This window comes from Helicoverpa zea, chromosome 23, assembly GCF_022581195.2.
Source record: "Helicoverpa zea isolate HzStark_Cry1AcR chromosome 23, ilHelZeax1.1, whole genome shotgun sequence".
Lineage (NCBI taxonomy): Eukaryota > Metazoa > Arthropoda > Insecta > Lepidoptera > Noctuidae > Helicoverpa > Helicoverpa zea.
The window spans coordinates 4,570,963-4,591,898 of NC_061474.1; the positions used below are offsets into that span (position 1 = coordinate 4,570,963).

Below are 20,936 nucleotides of genomic sequence, written 5' to 3' on the forward strand. Positions count from 1 at the left end.
CTTATTATGTTTCAGGAATGAACGATTTTATAGTATTCCCATAGATTCAAAAATTCACTAACGTTTGGTGTTCCACAAGGAGAGAGTCTCTCGCTGTTCCAACTAAAGCTAAAATGATTTAATCCTCTTTTGATGTTCACATATAAACCTCTACAGATGACAGAGTAGACAAAAAATCGTAAAAAGTCAGTTTCAAAATTAGAACACTCAAATATCAGAGTATTTACAAATTATACATGCTCTAGAATATTTTTATTAGTTTTTGTAATATTGTATTTATTAATAATTTATTATATTAGATTAGCGTAATATAGCTAATCACACTTAATAAGCCCTCTGGTAAGTGCCTCCTTGCATCTACCAAAAACTTTTGTTAGAATGAACTGAGTAAGTAAAACTCATGAAAATAATTTCTAAAAGGTTTAAAAAGTGTTGCATATTTTGTTTGTAGCGTGAAATACGATGGCTGCTGAAAAGGAGATAAATCTAAACGAGCCGAGATGGGACCAAAGCACGTTCGGTGGTCGAGCAAAGCATTTCATTACTCTCACAAATCCTTTGAACTGTCTGGCTACAGACTCTCAACTAGATAACGCCAAAAGTATTCTCGATGAGTATAAGTCAGTTCCATATAACAATAAGATGCTTTTTTTTCATTTATTTAAAGAATAAATAAAGTAGAGTAATGCCCATTTTCACCAACAAATACCTAAATAAATTAAGGGATCCCCTAAGAGCATTTACGGAACACTTAATAAGAATTTCGTTTTCACCAAAGTTTAGGTATCTCTTATCCATAGTTATTTATGTCAAAATTGGGAGAGCCCTTATTCTAAGTGGCACTTAGATTAAGAGATTGTTGGTGAAAATGGGCATAAGATTCTTAATGTACGTAGTCAAAATTCCATGTTAGTTTGAGAAAACTTAATGTAGGTGCCTAGTACATAAGAATTAACGAATTGAATAACCCTCATTTTGAAGTCGTTAAAAAAGATCATCAACTTTGAACTTCAACTTCAAGGATTTTGAGGCAGGTTTATTATTACCGCGAACGACAAGATCACGCCTCATATCGAATTTTAACTTAGGTCAAACACCAAAAAAAACATTTTATAAGTAGTCGAATTTCCCCCCTATCACCTGAAGAATTCAGCTTAACCAGTACTTAAACTTTAAATAAAATTATTTTCACGCTAAGAAAAACTAAGAAGCTGCCTGCCGGTGTAGACGAAGATAAACTATGGGCTGCCAAATATCTATATGACAGCGCGTTCCACCCCGACACTGGGGAGAAGATGGTCAGGATAGGTCGTATGTCTGCACAGGTGCCGATGAACACAATCGTCACTGGATGTAAGTAACTGAGGAATCTGAACGACTGGCTACTTTAAGTTTTTAGCTTCGAGCCGCCAAACCACTTATAACACCACAAACCCTTCTATAATACCTTCCCAATCAAAAACCAGTCAGGCCAAAGGCGCTGATTAGTGATTAGTGTGTTACCCTTTCTCCTCAATGTAATACAGCATATATTATTATCTAAAAAAAACCGCCTAAAATGACTAGGCGAATGGAAACTGGAGTTTGCGGGATTCTCTCTCTCTCTTACTTTACTCCCATTTTAAGACTGCAAAAAACTTTTGCCAAACAATGATTATTTCAAATTGAAGACACTTTGAATGAATAACTTACCCAAATTGCTGCTGCATAATGTTGTTGCACCTTGCAAAACAGTTGCCAACTGACCTGAGCTAAACTAATTTGAACCATTTTCAACTGTGATACGTAGTGGGTGTTAAAAATCTGATATCAGTTTAGTCTGAGTAGGTACCACATTGACCCGGTCTTTTACGATTTATTTTCTTCTTTTAACAGGCATGATAACATTCTACAAGACAACTGCAGCTACAGTATTCTGGCAGTGGACCAATCAAACATTTAACGCTATTGTTAATTATACAAATCGTTCTGGCGACGCGGTCATCACCCCGAAGTAAGTTCTAACTTTAATTCAGTATTTGTTCCTGAAGTCACTCCGTTCATATAGGCTACTTCAGGCTTATAGAGTCAGAGTAATTAGTGTTGCTTTACTTCGACTAAGTATGCTTATATTCTTCGTTGTTCAAAATTAATGGTTCTATGTATTTTGCCAGGCAATTATTAGCATCTTATGTTGCGGCGTGTGGTGGTGCCTTAAGTACAGCCTTGTACCTCAAAAGTAAAGTAAAGGTACGCTAAATCAGAAATCAGAAATTTAACGCAGCTATTGTGGATTTAATTAGTAATAGTTTACGTTTGTTTTCAGTACATGAACCCGATGTACGCGCGGTTGGTGCCCTTCGCGGCTGTCTGCAGCGCTAACTTTATCAATATACCCATGATGAGGAGCAAGTGAGTTCCAGCCAGTCTTAGTGTTTACTCTTGCGATCTGGTATTTTATAGAATCATTTCACGGTGCGGCAGGTAGCAGTGCCGTAGCCAGTCTTACCAAGGGGCATTACACTGCCCGGGTGACTGGATGTAGGTTGTCAGATGGGTATTTACTCGGCTACAGAATCTTACACTGAGCGTGGCCTGACACGCTCTTGCCCGATTTTTTTTTTTTGTAGAAACGTAAATGTATTCAGGTATTGTAAGTATTGTGGCTGCTAACTTTCATTATTTTTCATGATAGTGAATTATTGCACGGTACGCCCGTATTTGCACCGGAGGGGCAAAGAGTGGGGGATTCCAAGAAAGCAGCTCGGAAGGGAATCTTTCTTGTGTGCATATCCAGGGTGGCCATGGCTCTTCCCGGCTTCAGTACGTATCTTAACATCATGTACATCAGAAATTATTTATGTAGCTTGTCACTGCGCTCCAATGACGTTCCCTAAAACTTCATACATTTGCATATAACATTATCATCATATCAGCAGTCAAAAAAGCCCAACTTAGTTCTAAAACTGAACCTTAAGCCATTTGAGTACATGCAATAATATCCATTTGTTAGTAGGAAGTACCTACAGTAAACTACAAAAGATCTTGCATTTGCAGCTTTCGTGCCATTCATCACGAATATTGCGGAAAATAGAAACCTGTTTTGCCGGTACCCAATGGCTGATTTGCCATTCCAAATGGCGCTAGTATGTCTCTGTTTCACGTTCGCTACACCCCTGTGCTGCGCCTTGTTTGATCAGAAGGCCACTATGCACATCAATGATATTGAAAAGAACTTAAAGGTAACTTTTTGTTATTATAGAAGTCAAAACTGTTCGATCGATGCCTCTAATAAAATAACATAATTTGTACTCATTTGGTTTACAGGAGGAGGCGCTTAAGATCTCTCCCAAGACGGACACAGTTTACTTCAACAAGGGTCTGTAAGGTGCAATTGCAATGTTGAACCTTCCCAATTGGGGTGGATTCCCAGTGTACCTGTACTGCTCGTCAGTCGTGTTGGTACCGATATTTCTACGAACCCTACCGCGAGTCGAGAGGAAAACGTGGAATGCTTTTATGCTAAGCGACTCAACCTCATTAAAATACTCCTTATAATGCAAGTTCTCCAGTGTTTACAGATTGCTTCTTTTTAATAATTTGACTTTTAAAGGAAATATGATAACTGAGCCGTGCATAAAATAATCAGGCAATAGTTTTGATGACATTCAAATTGTGTAATAGTTATTGTTTCATCGAATTCTGAATCGAATTATCGTTATTCTGACTCGAGAAACGTAGACGATGAATGAACTGTTTTTCTATATTATCCAAGAGCGTAAGTGTTTTCCTAAAATATGCAATGTTTTGTTCTTAGTCTGCATAGACCGTCCTAAACAGTAATCTTGAACGGTATTCAAGCATTGATGTTTTAAATTGGGCGCGCATTTGGATACCCCAATAATTTCTACCTCGCGTTTTGCGGAAATCTGTCTTCTTTACTATCCAGGCCCGCGCGTCTTTATCTAGCTGGCCCTAGGTAGTGACAAAAAAAGGGGCCCTTAGTAATATAGGTACTGTTCTCTATTTATCATGAGGCCTTAGGGGACTTATTTATTTATTCTTATATTGCCCATGGACAAGGACATGGAGATTCATCCCCGGACTTTGCCATTAATGGTAGTGGATTACAATCGTCGGAATACAGTTCCCAGGTTCGTGATTTGGCTACGCACCTAGCACCTATCTTGTCACTTATGCGTAAGTTAACATTAATACTGCAGAATGGTAGCATAAACATCCAAGCTAAAACAAGTGAAACTTATCTCGACCCTAATGTCAAATGAAAATCCATCTTCATCTTTGCCATTAATGGAAATGGATAACATTCTGGAATCTTTTCTAGATCCGTAATTTAGCTAAGAACCTATATTGTCACTTTTGCATACTTTTACATTAATTCGACGCGATGTCCCGTTTCAACGGATATGTGTCCGATGTATTAACAAACACGTACGCTTTATTATTGAATATTGTGCGTTGGTCCCTTGCCGATCATATAAATCCGGCCGTTGTCCGTTCTCATTCACAAGAGACTTAAAACTGCAGAGGTAGACGGAAACATACAGCCAAGTCAAAATGAGAGATCAGAAACTTTACTGGACCCTAATGACAAATGATAATCCATCTACTCTTTTTTGCCATCAATGGAAGTGGGCAAAAATTGCTCTGGAATACAGTTCTTACGTATAGTTCGATTCAGAGTTCATAATTTTGTAAGTTGTAATGTTTTTAATTTTTAACCCCCGGAGCAAAGAGAGGGGTGGTATAAACTGTATGTGGCGTTATAGCTCCCGAACGGATGAAGGGATTTCAATATAGTTTTAAAAGTAGGTAATTTATGCCCCAGTGCTCTTAGACATGTTTGAAGAAAATAGGTAGAGCCGTTGAAAATTATTGAGGGGAGGGGTAAAAGTGGGGAATAATCGAATAAATATCATCACGTGCACATGCCCCCAGTTTCACCCCCCATATCTCTTAAACGACACAATCATTTTTTATCAAATATATGTCTAAGAACTCGTGCTTCCTTTAATAATAAAACACTAAATTGAAATCGCTTTGCCCGTTCGGGAGCTATATCACCGACAGACATGCCAAACTTATAACACCCCTCTTTTTTTCGTCGGGGGTTAAAAATAATAAAGTACATCGCGTTGGGGGACCGTAAAAAAACATAATTAGGTGCGGCCTCCCAACGCGACGTATTTTTTTAATTTTTTAAGGTAAGTTTAAGGTTTTTGTGTCGGGGGTTTTAAATTTTTTAATTTATGTACAGTGTTATTTACTTCAATGTTTTAAAAAAAATGTTAGGGATGGATTTCACCATTAATCGAATCAAGGATTTGAGTTATAACTAGTTAAATGGTGCAACCCATCCTTAGTAAGGTGCACTAGATTGTTTTAATTTATGAATAAATTATCACGATTGAGTCGATAGTTTGCTGTTTTATTGATCGCTGCTTTATACACTGAAAACGGCTGCATCATGATGAGGCTGCCCACTCACGCCCGATAATCGGTTACCAATTTTTTATAGTAGAGAAAAGTGAACAAACATATTGATAAGGCAACGCACACGACTTACAAAAAGTCAGTCAGAAAATCCTGGGAAGACGTACTATAAAAAATCGACGCGATTATCTGTCCTACGATATATTTACGAAATAGTACCAAAATATATCCTCATTCAAAAAAATATATATTTCAATTCTCTTTCTAGGATGACAATATCAACTGTGACAACAAAAGGGTTGAAAAAAACCTAAATTATTGACAGTTGTACCACGGGTAGTTTTTTCTTGCCCGTACTACCAGACCGCTTGGTAGTACCTATTACGGGAAGAAAAATTTACCCATGGTACTACTGGTAGTACTATTGGCACGGGCAGCAAACGAAAATATGACCTGACCTAAGCAGCCTTATTCATCGTGTACCTATCTTCTGCAGCGATTGTAAACGCAACGTTCTCATCGTTGCCTAAATACGGGAAGAAAACAACTGAAAACTTCCCATTGACATATAGAAACTTCCTGGGCCTACATTGAACGCATTTATAAGCCAGTCTCAAAGCCAGTCTCATGGGGTATCGATAAGCAGGTACACGCAGCGATGTCACGCTGGCGTAATTATCGTTTATCTTATCGCATATCCCAATTATCGTATCGTCGTGATTGCTCGATGATAGTGGGACCCACAGTGAGACTCGAGCGCTGAGGTGAGCGACTTTATCATAGTGCCAACGCTGCTTTTATTGTGCCTAAACATAGATATACATGGAATAGTATAAACAAACATATCTAGTAGTCAAAAGGTAGTGGGATCTTAAATCTATGTGCCTATGAATAACCTTCTTGGTTTATTAGCCTCATCAGTCATCCCATAACTTAGGGATACTCCATAAACAATCTCAAAAAAAAAATACTGTCAATTCTAGAGTTTGTTTTGGTGATTTTTTACTGTAGATTTTTTAAAATCAAATTTTTTAAATATGTAAGACGTGAAAAATTGGAAATATTAACAACGTGAGTATGTTTTGAAGCGTTAGTGATTGTTATGGAAATATCATCGTTATCATGCATTTATTCTTTGCTAAGTGTTTAGTGACTTCGCAGATATGTGGCTTCCATCTATATTACTAAACCTGTTTTTTAAGTAGACCCGCTTTAATAATAGGTTTAGTCCACTAACTTTGTTCGTAACGGAATGGTTTAAACCAGGTACAAAAGCTGGTACTTTTTTAAAACCACGTTTTATAATAAGGTAGCATAAATCTCTATGAAAATGTGTCCCATTATTATCAACCGTGTCGTTTACCAGCATTTTCGACCTTCCTATTGTCTTCATCATTCATTAACAGCTTTTTTATCGTCACACTGCAGGACACAGGCCTCTTCTCATGCAGAGAAGGGTCAGTGGGTCGTTTTAGGAGGAATGAGCGTTCGTTAGCGGAATCACCACGCTTGCTCCAGGTGGAATAGCGACTTCGGACATTAAAGCCCAGGTTTCTTCAATTTTCCTTCTACTTTACATATTTATTGGTGTTTTACAAGTACCTACTTAAAATAATAATACATATGCTTCCAGTGGCTATGAAGACGCCGCCGATAGACCTGGACAAGCCCCGGTGGGATCAGAGCACCTACTGGGGGCGGGCCAAGCACTTCATACTGCTCACCAACCCATTAAACGTGTTCACTAGTGAAGCCAAACTTTATGAGGCCAAGAGAGTCGTATATGAGTACAGGTATGTTGATATAAACGCCTCTCCAAATGTTGGTGCAAATGTTGGTTAGCAGCGGCGGGGGAGTGTCAGAATTTTACTGACTAAAAGGCCATCGTGTTCCTTCGCAGGCCTTTTATGTACCAGGGCCGCGGTAACTCTTTCGAACAATCCCGCAGCCCCCGCGAAATATAAATATCTTGAGGTGCTCTAGAATTACGGGTACCTACCTGACATAAGCAAATGTTTCACTGTTAAAAAGTAAGCGGACACAGGAGGACTTTCAGAAAACTCCCGCACCGAACGAACTTTCCTTTCATGCGAAGAGGACTCCTCAATAAAGATAAGATAAACTTACCTTTTCCAGGGAAACAAAAAAGATGCCCTTTGGTTACACTGAAGACAAACTATGGGCGATTAAGTATTTATACGACAGCGCGTACCACCCCGACACTGGTGAGAAGATGGTCAGGATCGGTCGCATGTCTGCGCAGGCGCCGATGAACACGCTCATCGGTGCATGTAAGTAGAATTTTATATATATAAACGATATGATATTTCAAGTCGATTGATCATTTCGTTTCCATAAGTATTTCGTTTCTTCTAGCGTTTACGATAGTACAAAGACAGCTAACCTCGCGAAAGGCAGCCTACGCGCATGGTTACAACTATTCTACGACCACTACGACACAGTGCTACGGCGTAGCGTGTGCTCGCTACAAAGCGTAGTAGCTTTTCGCAATCTCGTAGTCTCTTGTTCTAGTACTTTCTTTCAATATTGTCTTTTTCAGGTATGATATCGTTTTACAAAACGAGGCCTGCAATACTTTTCTGGCAATGGGTGAATCAGTCGTTTAACGCTATTGTTAATTACACGAATCGTTCTGGCGACGCAAAACTTACTACTAAGTGAGTCTCATAATGTCACACATGTTTCTTTTTTTATATATTTTATGAAAAGTAAATATGTTTTTATAATAGCAGTTTCTTATATCGTTAGACAGATAATTACGTCATACGTCGCGGCCTGCGGGGGTGCTCTGACCACTGCTCTATACCTCAACAGTAAAGTTAAGGTAATGAGTCTTTTTTTTATATGGCAACCTTAAAAACTGTGTAGAAAGAATAAGTGCTTATAATTTCTAGGGCATGAACCCGCTGTACGCGCGACTGGTACCGTTCGCGGCTGTCTGCGGCGCTAACTTCATCAATATACCCATGATGAGGAGCAAGTGAGTATTATGGTTTCGATTACAATTTTCGGTTTTCGAAAGATTAGTGATAAATGTCCTACTCGCTTACCTTCCAACATCGACATCCGGCTAAAAGTGCGGTTCCATTGAGGCGGAGCGGAGCCACTCCGCTCTATCCAGCTCCTTCCCGTTCCAGTGAAAACACCTACCTCTTTTCACAGCTCAGCCCCTCTTCGCTCTGCTCCTCTCTGAACTGCAGCCTAACACGATAGGCACCCTTCGATAAGTTGTTTAAGATTTTGCATAAAATTACAAAGATCACTTATACATATTAAACAAAATATTCATAACACAGTGAAATCCTCCACGGCACGCCAGTATACACGCAGGATGGACAGCGCGTTGGCGACTCCAAGATCGCGGCCATGACAGGCATTCTGCTCGTCTGTGTCTCAAGAATCAGCATGGTGGTACCTAGCATGAGTAAGCATTACTATTTTCTGAAGATGCACCATTTAATTATAACGATAACCAGCTTACCAGCTGTCAAATTGCCGCTATTTTACGGCTGGTTAGGTATAGCTTGGTTATTGAGGTTATTTATACATAGTTAAAAGCTACACCTTAAAGTATCTATTGTAATAAGGAAGGTTGCAGCCCGCCCTAAACATTCAAGCATTTTTTCTAAAGTCAGTGATACCTACGTATCCTATGAATTAATTTGATCTTAATGGGTCCTAGTTTAGCTCAAAGGAGTTTGATCATTCTGTTTAATTCCAGCGCTTGTGCCTCTAATAACGAACACGGCAGTTCAAAAAGGTTGGGTCAGTAGCACGTCTCTAGCTGTGCTGCCATTCCAAATGCTCCTGGTTTGTCTCACCATGACATTCGCAACTCCAATGTGCTGCGCCTTCTTTGATCAGAAAGCCTCCATCAACATCAATAAGATAGAGAACGATTTAAGGGTAAGTTAACACCTATTGTAGGCTCTACTTACTTATCCGTTGTTGCCAGGACTGTCAAGAGTAGTTTTGCTTCGGCAACAAATTCCTCGGTCTGTCAAGTGAATAGTCCGTAATCATGAATAAGGACAGGAGCTTATGTTTATCCGTATTTTTCAGGAAACGGCGCTAAAGAAATTTCCTAAGACGAATGTATTGTATTACAACAAGGGCCTGTGAGCAGAAACAACGCAGCTGCTTCCATGATCTTATTAGGCTTATTTATTATGAGTAGATAACTGACAACTTTATTGTTTCACTTCTAGTACAGGAATCTATGCTCATTGTATATTAAATGCTCTCCTGGAACAAAAAAAATACAAGCTGTGTCCGACTCGCGATAGTTTGTAGACGTGTGTTATCTTCTTGTGAATATTGTATTTTATAAATAATATTTAAGTGTTTCAATATCGTGTAAAACTCGTCACGTTTCAAACTATCTCTTTAATAAGAATACTATTGAAAATGTAAAATTAAAAACGCCACATGAGCAAACATAATTTATGTTTAGAAATATTTAACCGAACCAGTAAATTAATATTTAAGTACTTACCTACAGTGTTTTGTGTTTTTTTATCTTATGCATCTTTCACGCTGCTCGTATTGCAACAAAACTATTGATATAATTCCATTTAACAATGTTTCCCATCATGCATGATAGTAGCGAAGTAGATAAACGAAATAAGTTTGATATACCTTGCTATTATGCGTCTGTACTTATCTACTTACATTCACTACAATGCACATGATCCTAGGCATAAAATGAAGAACTCTACTTCTATTCCTACTTACTCATACCACAATATAGACTCCTACTATTCCGAGTGCAGCACTTTCTACCACTCATACCACGGTCGGCCTAGTATGATGGTTGATGATAATCAAATGAATATGGCAACTCACAAAAACTCCAAAAACTGCGCTTATAAACGTCAATGTCAAATCGTTCAATTGTCATGTCATCCAAAATGCTTGGCACCGTGACTGTTTTTGTAAATTTTGTGTAATTAATCGAGAATATGAAATAAAAACAACCAAAATGTACAATCTTACAGCTTGTGTGGTGTGTTTCAACACTGATGTTAAATTAATAAGCATAAATAGTGGACAGTTACGTAGAGAATTCCATTTGATTTCTGGTATTCAGGTATGTATTGTTTATTTCCGTTTTTTATTATAATTTTATGTTCTGCTGAGTGTAATATACAAGTTATTTCGTTATTTCCAGATAAGGCAAGGCGATGGAATGCCGGATTATTTATGTTTTCAGTGTACAGCGATGGTGAGGAACTTCAAAAGATTTCGTGATAGATGCCACCGATCTCATTATGCTTTGAAAGAAATATTAAACAGAAACAACGAGGTAATACCTTCACCATTATTATTTGTAAGAAAAAATACAAATCAAAAACCAGCTTAATAAAATAATGTCGTTTATTTACACTTTACAGATAACTGTAAGAAATCTGAAAGATCTGAACCGAAACCTCCTTGGTATAATGCCGCAACTATCGTACATGAGTCTAGACAAAACACACTACGAGCAAGTCAAGTTCCAATGGAAGAAACACAACCGCATAGACTGGTGTAACTCGTCCAAACACAATATACCAGTTCTTCACTGCACTACGTTAACCCCAGACAACACTTTTAACGATACAACCAATACCGTAGAATTGGAATTTAACCCACAAAATATTAAAATGGACATTGATGCAATAGATCAATATGAAATACCGATAGAGAAGGATTTAACCAAAGATGAGCCAGCATACGGCGATACCACAAAAGATACGGACATGCCAGATTCTTTTATGGATAATGATATGTATGATAGTGGGAATGATCAGGATCACTATCAGGATGCGGAAACGTTTCCGAACTTAGCTCTTAAAGTTGAAAACACAGAAGGGGATGTGGATGGGGCTGAAATGGATGAAGAGTATGCATCCTTGGTCCCGATATCGGTGAAAGAGGCTAAGGCTGCAGTAGAAGTATACAAGATGTTCACTCAGGGTAAATACCACTGTGAGATATGCAATAAAGCTTATAATAATGAAGAGCGGATGAAGGTACATTTGCGGATGCATGATAAGGTATGTGATAAAATAAATATTATCAAACTGGTTGATAGACCTAACCTTTAGGTACGGAATATGAAACTGCTCAGTATTGTTATACTGTTAGAATATCCACATTTAAATTATCTATAGCAATTCTATAAATTTTCCATAGGTAATATTCACAAATTTATTTCGGGACTAGCTTCCACCAGCTATTTGACCATCATCCTAAGAAAACTACATCTTTGTTCTCATACCTAAATAAAGTATCGAAAGTATCACTCACCAATTACTTATAAATAAAATTACTCACAAAGTTGTGAAATATTATCTAATTACCCTGACATTTAAAATATGTTTTTGTTTTCAGCATATAAGTGGCAAGTTTCACTGTAAGCTTTGTCAATACTATTATAAAACAGATTTCTTACTGAAGACACACATGACTGAAAAACACATGTTTAAGTATTTGTGTAGAAAATGTCCTGAAGTTAGTTTTGATAGGTAAGTACTGCTTAACTAAGATTATTCATTATACAGAAACATGGAGAAAACGTCATACATTATTTTTACTACTAAGAATTTGCTGGCTATTCCTCTATGTCACCAGCTTATATAAAATTATAAATTAATATTTGCAGGCTTATTATCTGACCTTTTTACAGAGAATAGTACTGAACTCTTTGATCATTCACACTTCATTTTCATCTTCATTCATTCATTTTGATCTTTGATTCGATTGAGTCATTTCTGACTCACTTTTGGCTGATTTTATTTATATCTTGTTCTTGACGGCGAGAAGGCTTAAAAGGTTAATCTCCTGCAGTTATTTTAATATCAAACAATTACACTTTTAGAATATCAGCAAAACAGCACTACATTTGGGTACACTTACAGAAGGGTAACAAAAAGAACTCCAACTGGTACGAATCTAGACCCAAATGGTTGAACCCTCGAGGGGGCAAAAGAGTCAAAGGCGTAGTAACCTTGAAACCTATTAAGAAAAATACCAAGTTGCCTGAAGATTTCCTTGTGTACTCTCCGATAGGTCATGAAGAACAGTATAAGTTGATACAGGATAGGCAGAATTCTAGGAATTATCAAGAGGCTAATTATCAATGTAAATTGTGCTATCGAGGGTTTAGGGTTATGTTGACGTATGAGAAGCATATGAAGAAACATGATCCTGTAAGTATGATAAAGTTCATATTGATATTCGGTTGTAGCTGAAACTTTGCAAAAAATTGTTCAAATCTATTAGTATAATTAAAATTAAGTGTCCTTCAAGCACCTGCTAAAACGGTAGATTTTTGTTTCTGTATATATAAACGTAGACCCCACACTCTCACGTAATAAGTAAAACGATAAAAATACCGAATAATTACAGTGCACTTCTACCTTCCAAAGTTAGCTGGTTGACACCTTAGGAGAAGCAAAATTATTTGCCGAGAAATATAAATTGTACTATTTTCGCAATTTTGCAGGAATACTCAGGCCCGCTACAATGTGATATTTGCAAGATCTTCTTCAAGGACCAGCGGAAACTCTACAAACACATGAATATCACGCATCTGTACAAATACTCATGCCAGCTGTGTAGTTTTGTGTGCTGTAATAGGTATGAAATTACCGTTTTTATTTCAAGTTAAAAGAATAGCAACCTTGTGTCTTTTACGATAGGATTGAAATTACTTTGACACATTGTGGAATGATGATAGTGAAATTCAAAATTCGAATGTATTATCTGTCAGCTAGCTGTTTTCCTATCTTTCTTATAGTGAAAATAGTACTAGTAGTTAGATAAATATTGAATACATAAGAGAATATTTGTTTATTACAGAGGACAAGCCCACATGCATTACAGATGGCATAAGAACGTTACATACGAGTGTCCGCACTGCAAGAGGGAATTTTTGTAAGTTGTATTCAACTCTATTTTTGCAAATAAGGTTCCAGATAAAAAATGCCCTATATATATAAACTATTTTACTGTTAAGTTTCATCAAAATTCGTTCAGCCTTGTAAAGGAGTAACCAATGTACGCATACATAAACTTTCACGTTTATTATAGTAGTGTGATTAGTTGTAAAAACATACCTTTTTTTACTATTTTCACCAACCTCTTTATTACAGGTACCTAATTCGGTATTTTATGGACCCTGCAGTTTTCTTGACATCATCTTTCTGACACATCTGAGGTCTTCCTACACTCTGAAAAATACTCGTTACTTGCATTGACGATCTTAGCCACCCTTCTCTCCCTCCGAAACCCCAAAAAATACATATTTAATCGTTGTTTCTTTGCAGGAAAGCATCAACACGACTGACACACATAAGAATAAAGCACCCGTCCATGTGTTTGTGCATCATATGCGGACACAGCTTCGTGTCCGACTCCGGGTTATACTGCCACAAGCAAATTGCACATACTGAAGCGGTAAGAGTTATATAAAACCTTCCTTAACAGAATGGCAAGAAAAAAAGTCGTGGTGGCCTAGTGGGTAAAGGACCAATCTCTCAAGTATGAGGGCGCGGGTTCGATCCCAGGTCAGGCAAGTACCAATGCAACTTTTCTAAGTCTGTATGTACTTTCTAAGTATATCTTAGACACCATTGGCTGTGTTTCGGATGGCACGTTAAACTGTAGGTCCCGGCTGTCATTGAACATCCTTGGCAGTCGTTACGGGTAGTCAGAAGCCAGTAAGTCTGACACCAGTCTAACCAAGGGGTATCGGGTTGCCCGGGTAACTGGGTTGAGGAGGTCAGATAGGCAGTCGCTTCTTGTAAAGCACTGGTACTCAGCTGAATCCGGTTAGACTGGAAGCCGACCCCAACATGATTGGGAAAAAGGCTCGGAGGATGAACTAGAACCTACAGCGTAACTTTCATTGGTCAGGAATGCACTTTCGACTATTATTATGTTGTGATCATGTTATACCCAAAATGTAATGGATAAATAAATAATGACTACTCTGGGTAACTCTAATATTGCGGTTACTTCTTCGTACTTTTCAAAGCCGTGACTTCAGAAGCCCCCAAATGCCAGGTGCAAGATTTTTTGTAGCTTTTCTACCAAAATATAGGTCCCCAATATTTTGTGCTAAACTCAAAGATCAATTATAGCAGTCAATTTTTAAGCTTAGTCTACTTTAGACACATATAGGACTCGTATTTTACGTAATTAATGCATATTTAATATTATTTTTTCAGGAAATAGAGCGCAGCAACAACATGATCGTGGACTCGTCAGACCCGCACTACTGCGCGGACTGCCAGCTGCAGTTCATGTCGTACGACGCCTTCACCACGCATCTCGGCAGCTCCTACAAACATGCCACTACCAACCTGTGAGTGTTGCTGTACTAGCGATTGTGTGCCTTAGGTGTAGCCTGTTAGGGTTCATTATAGTCTGTGGACTCGTCAGACCCGTACTGCTGGGGAGTTAGGGTATATAGTGGGCTGACAAAACTATAGTACAGACGTATTGTGTCGCAAACAGAAACATTGTTGAAAGATTCTTCTAAACTACAGACAGACGTGTTGCTGGGGAGTTAGTTGCGCCACTTCTTCCCAGCTGCTGCGCTTTTGAGCTTGATTTTTTTTAAATCAATGTAATTCGAAATACAGCGGATCCAAATATACACTACTGACAGACAGACGATATGCTACCTATACTATGTAATAATTATATTGTCTCTCCGCCCAGTTCTATAAAGCCGAGTCGTCGCAAGAAGGAGGCGGGCCGCAGCCGCGGCCGCCCGCGCCGCGGCGTCTGCTCAGAGATCGTCAACAACGGAGTGTCCACATCCAGCACTTGTGAAGTGGTAACTATGTTATATTATACTTAATTTCAGTAGGTACTTATCTAAAGGTCAATAAGGCTTTTTACTTCAAAGCTGATTTAAAAAAACCGGCCAAGCGCGAATCGGACTCGCGCAAGAAGGGTTTCGTACCATTATTTAAAATGAGCAAAAAAATCACGTTTGTTGTATGGGAGTCCCCCAAAATATTTATTTTGTTCTGGTTTTCATTCAGTATTTGTTGTTATAGCGGCAACAGAAATACATCATCTGTGAAAATTTCAACTTTCTAGCTATCACGGTTCATGAGAAACAACCTGGTGACAGACGGATGGACAGAGGAGCGAAAACAATAGGGTCCCGTTTTACCCTTTGGGTACGGAACCCTAAAAATAAAATATGGTTCAAAATTGAAGTAAATACTATAATAACAACTACTTAATCAACCCACATAGAAACCTAAGTGGAGGTGTTTCTTTACCATTACCACGATATGACCTCCACAACAAGCCCGATTGTACGGCAGACTGCACATCAGTGGTGACTGTCATGTCATCAGGAAGTTGACTGTTCTATACAGTAGAACATGGAGAACTTTTATATGAAATACCTGTAAAATTTCTCTGGCACATGTGCATTATCAAATAAATAAATGTTTATATATGTTTGTTCGCAGTGTGGCACGTTCTTACCGAACGACGTGCAAGCCCGCAAGCACTACGAGTCGGAACACCCCGACACTGAGTACCTCAAGCGGTACATGTGTGACGTCTGCGGACATACCACTAGGGTGAGAATCATCATATCCTGAGTCTTTTCCCAACTATGTTGGGGTCGGCGTCCAGTATCACTGAGTACCAGTGTTTTACAAGGAGCGACTGCATATCTGACCTCCTCAAACCAGTTATCCGGGCAACCCTATGTCAGACTTACTGGCTTCTGACTACCCGTAACACGTTTAACGTGACATCCGAAACACAGTCATTAGTGTCTAAGATATTTTATACCCCAGGGTAAGAATATACACTAATATTTTATAACAAAGTAACAATACCAGCTGTTTCCCGCCGAAGGAACTACTTCCCCTACCCGGTTGGGGATAACAAGTCAAAATAAATCCTATGCCCGTCTCCTCGTTCTAAGCTACGGGTCGGGTCGGCTTCCAGTCTCACTGGATGCAGCTGAGTTCCATTGTTTTACATGGAGCGACTGCCTATCTGACCTCCTCGACTTTGTAAGGCTGGTTGTCAGACTTTCTGGTTTCTGACTACTCGTGACCTACATTCTAAGTAAATATATTGATGTAATGTTAACGTCTAAATTGTTACAGCAATACGCGAACCTGCTAGTCCACATGCGGACACATACAGACGAGAAGCCATACGAGTGTCCGCACTGCGACCGACGGTTCAACATGCCCAGCAATAGGGACAGGCATCTCGTTGTAAGTATGCTAATACTACATTTCAAACTATTCTAATATAACTGTTAACATCAAACAATTTTCAACCTTATGCCCTCATTCCTATGATTAAAATTCCATTACAACATCTTAACCAATATTAAACCTTGCTCCCTCAGGGCATACTTTCCCAGGTACACACAGGTGATACGCGCATCCAGTCTCTGCACTGTAAAGTAAAATAAAAAATTTATTACATCACAACCAATATTTAACCTTACCTTCTCAGTTACAATTATTTACCCCTATCCCCCTTGTCAGCAAAAGTAAGCAAAGCTTTTACCCCTCCCCCATGCTCACGTAAAGATTTTTAAATTAAAAATGATTATTTTTTTATATTATAATTATAATGTTATAGTATCCGAACAAAACAATACACTGACAGAAGAAATTTAGACAAGTGAACAGCGAGCGGTAATTTCCCGAATCGATTCTAAAGCGAGTGCCTTAACGTATGCGTGTATATTTGCGGGAATCCCCGAAAACACGTTTCGTTTTCAAGCATAGACAATGTGAGGGTTGCCATTCGTGAAAAAAAGTAAATAATAAGTAAATGACGTAATCATCATCTGGACTCCCCTACCCCCCATGTCATCCAAAATAAGCAAAACAAAGACCCCCACCCCTCTATAGTGCTTACGTAACACTTGAACGGCCCCTAAGGCATACTTTTCAAGGTACACACAAGTGATAAGCGCTGCGAGGCTCAGCACTGTAAAGTAAAATATAAATTTCATTACAATAGCACAACCGATATTCAACCTTACCCTCTCAGTAATAAGGTTAACTTTTCCAAGCGCACACAAGTGAAAGCGCTAGTAGAGCGCTAATAGTTACGTTTATACAACTGATTGGTACTTTCTGTTCACGCAATATTGAACCTTAATCCCTCGGTGATAAGTCACACTTTCCCAGGTGCACACAGGCGAGAAGCGCTACCAGTGTCAGCACTGTATCCGCCGCTTCACACAAAGCAATACCTGGCGATAACGTTTATTCAGCCAAAGAATTGTCGACCTTTTTTTTTTCCGACGTCAAAAATCATCAAATGACACCTCCCGCTGTGGGCTAGCAGCAGTGAAGGAGTGTCAGACTCTTACTGACTAAAAACCGTCGTGTTCCGTCGTGGGCCTTTTATGTACCAGAGCCGCGGTATCTCTTTCGAACAACCCGCAGCCCCGGCAGGCCTTGGCCCTGCTGGGCCCCGCTGGGGTTGCTGACATCTCTTTGAGAAGCGCGTGGAACAACGCGCGCCGTCGACACGGGTCTGTCCTCTAAGCAGACAGAGGGGCGATGAGCCACCCGAACTCACTGCCCACAGACCCACGCCTACGGTGGCCGGGAGTCATCTCGCGACACCCGGCGCCCATGGTGTCTACCTGGTCCAGCGCGGCGGCCGGGATGAGAGGTGCGAACTCTCTGGCGTTCCGCCTCCTCCTTCTCGAGCATGACTGCTTCCCAGAAGGAGGCGACGGCATCGCATTCCCTCTCGCCCCGGACCATGGCCTGGATCAGGGCCGGACGCGAGAGGTCGCCGCCGCCTAAAGCCTCGACGAGGACCCGGCGGTGCCCTTCCCATGCGGGGCACACCTGGACTGTGTGGTCCACCGTGTCCTCGGGGCTGTCCGCACAATGGTGACACCCGGGCGCCTCCTCACGACCGATTCGGTGCAGGTACCTCCCGAAACAACCGTGTCCGGTGAGGACCTGCGTCATGCGGTACGTGAGGGCGCCGTGACTCCTCCCGAGCCACTCCTCTAAGAGGGGACTTACCGCCACGATGGTGGCGTGCCCTAAGAATTGTCGACCTTATATTCTTGGTTCTAAGATTAAAATTCCATTGCAACTTTGTCTTCAAGCAATATTGAAGCTTTTCCCCTCAGTAATAAAGTATACTTTCCCAGGTGCACACAGGCGAGAAGCGCTACCAATGCCAGCATTGTAACCGTCGCTTCACACAGAGCAGTGCCGTCAAACTGCACATACAAACCGTACATCTCAAGATACCGTACGCTCCGTGGAATAAGAAGAATCGGAAGCGGCGCAAGGTAAATATACGAGTGATGGAGTATTATTGTGAATTTAAATTATGCTTTCACTGTAAAAACTAAATCCGCGAAAGAAAACTCGAACTTTTTGGTACTATCACATTAATGGCCACACAAAATTTAAAAAAGTAGGTCTAAGGATAAATGATACTCTAGAAATCGGTTTATCCGTGTTTAGAAAAAGAGATTGCCATGTTTCGCTGGAAAACTATCTATGGCGATGTATCTTGACGACCTCGATGGCGCAATGGTCACCATGCCGGACTGCCGAACCTGAGGTCCCGGGTTCGATCCCCGGTTCGGTCGACACTTGTGTGATGAGCATGCTTGTTGGTCGGTCGGTTGGTTGGTCTGGGTGTTACAATATGTATGTATAAATAAATATGTATATATGTAGCTGTATGTAGTGTATCAGTTGTGTTAGCACCCATAACACAAGTTAATTAATAACTTACCATGGGGCTAACCGACCGTGTTTAAAGAAGGTGTCCCGACATTATTATTATCTTGTATCTGGGGCCCAATTCTCCTAATTTTACTTAAGTGACATACGATTCACGTTCGACTGAGATCCAATCCCGACTCAATTACTATTGAAGCGTATGTGGCATTCCGCTATTTTTTTCTTTGAAATAAACGTTTTTATCCTTTTCTGTCATTCAATAATGAATCATTTTGTCTGCAAATGATTTAAGATTGCAATATTATTGTAGAGCAAACTACCGTATAGACCAAAATCACCAAAGTAGCAGACCAATCGCAATCCAATCGAATGTCGTTGGAATACGATTGGTCTTATATTAGTAGCAGAATGCCCAATATGGTTAAAACTACTATTGCGATTCAATTTCTATTCGATTTTGACAGTATTAACTTATGAGAATCGGGCCCCTGGAGCTATTTGATCCAGTAGACCATTTTGTCCCTGTACTGCTTTCTAAGGACCTTTTATAGAAAGTCATATAGTCCGATTTCTTATTTTCTAGTCTTTACATGAAAAAAGTCGCAATAGTATGGTAGACTGCACATCAGTGGTAACTGTCATGCACCTTAACTCGATAGAATTAAGTACGATTTTCCTATAAAACTGTTACCACTGACCTGAAGTTGACTGTACATTGAATATTTATTCCCCAGGAGTTAGAAACAGCGGGCATGTCGACGCCACTACCAATCGCGCCGGCGCCACACAAGCTCGCTGCCTTCGACGCTCCCGCCGACTATCTCAACGCGTACATCACTTATAACGACGACTAGTGTATGTGATCGACTTTATTTGTGTCTACTAGTGTATTTGACTGCCTTTATTTATATGTTTATGAGTTTAATGTCAGAGGGTCTAGCCTGGACGCACACATTCGGTTTCCGGATTCGGTTTCCTGATCAGGAATTCCTGATCGGGATTCCGTGACACTAGCGCACACGTTCCGGTTCTGTCTCTGAACGCACGGAAAATATTGCGAAACGAATGTCAGGTTTTTTTTCCGTTCGGGAAAAGTAAGAACGTGTACGCTCTTGTGAACATTTTGTACAAAAAATAGCATTTCGGTTTCCGAATCTGAATTCCTGATCAGGAAACCGAGTGTGCGTGCAGGCTTACCCGTCGGTAACGACTGTAAATCGTGTGGTGTGTAAGGATGATTTTTTACTTATCATTTGAGTACTGAATACGCCGAGATATAGATATGTAGATGATATATCGGGTGTGTCGTTCATAATCACATTAAATGAAATGCGTTAATATACTGGTTAATATATGTCGATTAACACCAAGAAAAAAGAAAAATACGTGAAAATAAAAAATGCATTTTTTCAAACAAAGTAAATAGAATAAAAATGTGCAAAAATTAGAACACCATATAGAAGTCAGTCATTACAAACAGCTGAAATTCTCCCTTGAAAACTGACAGCTGTCAACTGATCAAAACATTCGATACTCCTAACTTTATCTCTGCTTTACACATGATGTTGTAAATTATGAAAACGAAAAATGAGTCCTGTGGCTAAACCACTGAATGGATTATGTTATTTTTTTTACAATTCGCTATAGAATATCATGAAATACATGTGATAGAATTTAATGTGATTATGAACAACACACCCGATATGTATGTATAACATTAAAATCAAAATGTCTGCAATCAAAATATCATGGACAATGTCAAGT

General features: G+C 39.5%; 3 protein-coding genes across 3 annotated transcripts; all 3 read left to right on the plus strand.

Moving 5' to 3' along the window:
* Nucleotides 1–462: 462 nt before the first annotated feature.
* LOC124641924 (sideroflexin-1-like) lies at nucleotides 463–3,544 on the plus strand. Its single transcript, XM_047180185.1, has 8 exons — nucleotides 463–620; nucleotides 1,199–1,353; nucleotides 1,876–1,993; nucleotides 2,154–2,229; nucleotides 2,306–2,391; nucleotides 2,675–2,802; nucleotides 3,037–3,221; nucleotides 3,307–3,544. Exons 1-8 carry the CDS (start codon nucleotides 463–465, stop codon nucleotides 3,364–3,366), a joined length of 966 nt encoding a protein of 321 aa, XP_047036141.1. The 3' UTR covers nucleotides 3,367–3,544.
* Nucleotides 3,545–6,068: 2,524 nt separating this feature from the next.
* On the plus strand, nucleotides 6,069–9,954 carry LOC124642034 (sideroflexin-1-like). Its single transcript, XM_047180331.1, has 10 exons — nucleotides 6,069–6,197; nucleotides 6,862–6,983; nucleotides 7,067–7,226; nucleotides 7,570–7,724; nucleotides 7,994–8,111; nucleotides 8,203–8,278; nucleotides 8,349–8,434; nucleotides 8,751–8,878; nucleotides 9,176–9,360; nucleotides 9,517–9,954. Exons 3-10 carry the CDS (start codon nucleotides 7,072–7,074, stop codon nucleotides 9,574–9,576), a joined length of 963 nt encoding a protein of 320 aa, XP_047036287.1. The 5' UTR covers nucleotides 6,069–6,197; nucleotides 6,862–6,983; nucleotides 7,067–7,071; the 3' UTR covers nucleotides 9,577–9,954.
* A 397-nt stretch (nucleotides 9,955–10,351) lies between these two features.
* On the plus strand, nucleotides 10,352–20,542 carry LOC124642033 (zinc finger protein 569-like). Its single transcript, XM_047180330.1, has 14 exons — nucleotides 10,352–10,543; nucleotides 10,625–10,759; nucleotides 10,848–11,492; nucleotides 11,830–11,963; nucleotides 12,317–12,647; nucleotides 12,944–13,077; nucleotides 13,300–13,374; nucleotides 13,767–13,896; nucleotides 14,670–14,806; nucleotides 15,166–15,283; nucleotides 15,936–16,049; nucleotides 16,590–16,703; nucleotides 18,626–18,769; nucleotides 19,907–20,542. Exons 1-14 carry the CDS (start codon nucleotides 10,436–10,438, stop codon nucleotides 20,024–20,026), a joined length of 2,439 nt encoding a protein of 812 aa, XP_047036286.1. The 5' UTR covers nucleotides 10,352–10,435; the 3' UTR covers nucleotides 20,027–20,542.
* Nucleotides 20,543–20,936: the final 394 nt, after the last annotated feature.

Coding starts and splice junctions, on each gene's coding strand:
- LOC124641924 (XM_047180185.1), top strand. CDS start 463: ATGGCTGCTGAAAAGGAGATAAATCTAAACGAGCCGAGATGGGACCAA. Junction 1,994..2,153: donor GACGCGGTCATCACCCCGAA/GTAAGTTCTAAC, acceptor GTATTTTGCCAG/GCAATTATTAGCATCTTATG. Junction 3,222..3,306: donor ATATTGAAAAGAACTTAAAG/GTAACTTTTTGT, acceptor TTTGGTTTACAG/GAGGAGGCGCTTAAGATCTC.
- LOC124642034 (XM_047180331.1), top strand. CDS start 7,072: ATGAAGACGCCGCCGATAGACCTGGACAAGCCCCGGTGGGATCAGAGC. Junction 8,112..8,202: donor GACGCAAAACTTACTACTAA/GTGAGTCTCATA, acceptor TTATATCGTTAG/ACAGATAATTACGTCATACG. Junction 8,279..8,348: donor ACCTCAACAGTAAAGTTAAG/GTAATGAGTCTT, acceptor TATAATTTCTAG/GGCATGAACCCGCTGTACGC.
- LOC124642033 (XM_047180330.1), top strand. CDS start 10,436: ATGTACAATCTTACAGCTTGTGTGGTGTGTTTCAACACTGATGTTAAA. Junction 10,760..10,847: donor TATTAAACAGAAACAACGAG/GTAATACCTTCA, acceptor TACACTTTACAG/ATAACTGTAAGAAATCTGAA. Junction 14,807..15,165: donor AAACATGCCACTACCAACCT/GTGAGTGTTGCT, acceptor CTCTCCGCCCAG/TTCTATAAAGCCGAGTCGTC.